This window comes from Rhea americana, unplaced genomic scaffold, assembly GCF_003343005.1.
Source record: "Rhea americana isolate MKP2758 unplaced genomic scaffold, rheAme1 scaffold_19, whole genome shotgun sequence".
NCBI classification, from domain to species: domain Eukaryota; kingdom Metazoa; phylum Chordata; class Aves; order Rheiformes; family Rheidae; genus Rhea; species Rhea americana.
The window spans coordinates 4,869,885-4,871,910 of NW_028186038.1; the positions used below are offsets into that span (position 1 = coordinate 4,869,885).

General features: G+C 40.5%; 1 protein-coding gene across 1 annotated transcript in view; it reads right to left on the reverse strand.

The window, feature by feature from the left end:
- Window positions 1-381, reverse strand: part of PPARG (peroxisome proliferator activated receptor gamma) — a 58,663-nt gene extending 58,282 nt beyond the window's left edge. The window contains exon 1 of the mRNA XM_085302441.1: window positions 212-381. Within this exon, the coding sequence (XP_085158567.1) occupies window positions 212-362 (151 nt within the window). The 5' untranslated portion in view covers window positions 363-381. The remainder of the gene's footprint in view (window positions 1-211) is intronic.
- Window positions 382-2,026: the final 1,645 nt, after the last annotated feature.

Sequence of the window (2,026 nt, forward strand, 5' to 3'; positions counted from 1 at the left end):
GGCTCGCGCCGCGACCGTTGGCGGGCTGCGGCGGGGGGAGGGGGAGCGGCGCGGCGCTGAGGGACGGGGGAAAGCGCGGGCAGGGAGCGGGAGCGGGGCGGCGAGGAGGAGGAGGAGGTGCCGCTGCTTCCTCTCCCCGGTAGCCCGCCTCCGTCCGCTGAAGCCGGTTCCCTCCGGGCCCGCAGCCGTTAGCGAGACCCCAAGTGCGTACCTGAGGGCAGACCGCGGCCCCTGCAGCGGGCCTGGAGTTTGATCTCTGCTCTCTGTGATCTTCTCCGCTGTGTAACTGAAAACCCACTTTTTTTCTTTTTTTTTCTTTTTTTTTTCCCGGCTGCTAACTGCTTTCTTTTTTGCGTTTCCATTCTCCAGCTAACTCCGCTCTGCGCTGCCTGTGCTCGGTTCTGTCACCTTGCGTCAGTTTGTGTCCTGTGACAGGAATTAAGGCTTTTCTGACAACAGTCTTAGCAGTAACTGAGGTAAATCAAATTCTTCCCCCCTCCCCACTTTTTTTGGCTACCGGTTATCCATCCCCCCCCCCCAGGAATGCAGAGAGAGGTGGTCTAGGCTACGCTCAGTAAGTCTCCAGAGAGAGCAAGTTCAAACAAGCGTGTCACCTTCTACTTCACCCTACAAGTCTTTTAAAAAGAAATTACATGTGAAAAAAAGTCATAAGACCAACAGTATTTAGAGAGTCATCTTGCAAGTCAAGATGCCCCAGGATATAACAGTTTATCTTTTAAAAACCCTTGATCTCTTGGACATCATTAGAAGATTCAGAGGATCCTAAATTGGCCTCATTATGGTTCTTAGTCATCAGGCATTTTGAAAGGGAGTCTACATTTGCTTTATTGTTTGTACACTGAARGCAATTTATAGATTAGGGTTGAATACATCAAATACGTGGTCTACATATAGATACTGACATCGCCTACAGCTTTTGGTTAATGAGGACAACCTTTCTGTCTGTAGAGGCTTGAAGCCTCGTGTTAATACTTCATGAGAATTATCTTTTTGTATAGGCTTGAAAAAGGTGTTACTTCTGCCTTGACATATCAAGTAAATTTTTTCAATTATACTTTCTTCTCCRTCTGAACGTTTTGCTGTAGAAATGTGGGAATCTTTTGTTTATAAGGTTTTTGCTTTTCTTCTGGACTTTCTTTTAAAAATACTGCAGTAATGTGTGTTCCCCTGATTCTAAATTGGGGATCAGGTACTGAAAGCAAGTAAAACATTACCTCAGAATTGGCTCAAGATGCCATGGGTGAATAAATAGACAAAAATGTGGGTAAAAATAACATAGTGAGCAAAGAGGTTTAAATGCATAAATTAATAACATTTCTAATTGTTTTACAGCAGTAAAGTTTCAATAAAATATCAAAATAAGGATTTTAGTTGGATACCTCCATAAAGAGTTCAGAATTAGTTCTGTTGCAAACAAAATCAATGCTGCTCTCAGTGTAAACAGCTGGACAAGGAACATGGGAGAATCTAACCATTTCATTAAAGTGTCTGAATGATAGAAGAACCCTTCTGAAACTCTAGACTTCAACGTGCGTGTCTCTCAAAACTCCAGGAAACTGGGAGCACTCCAGAAAATGGGAGGTATTATTGCACATCTGATTGTGTATATATATTCATAACTTTGACTTTGGACTTTTAATAAGATCATAACTAAAGCAGAAAGAGCATACTTTACATTTTTTAATTAAATTGCATGGGTGACATAAAGACATATCTAACTCTATTCAGGGAAACCACTGAAAGAGAGCTTTCAGAAGTATTACAAATACTGTATAATTTTATTTCTGTTATATACATTATTTTAACAAGCTCATCCTTTGGACAGGACTTGTAAGATTTATTGAATCATTATATTCAAATTATTTAGAYTTTTTAAGTATGTATTTTAACAGATTAGGGCAAGAAGTGAAAAGAAATTATTTAGTTTGATTTCCTGCATAACACAAAACATAGATTTTTGTGTGTAGTATTTGGTTAATACTATTAAATGTATAAGTTAGAAAGA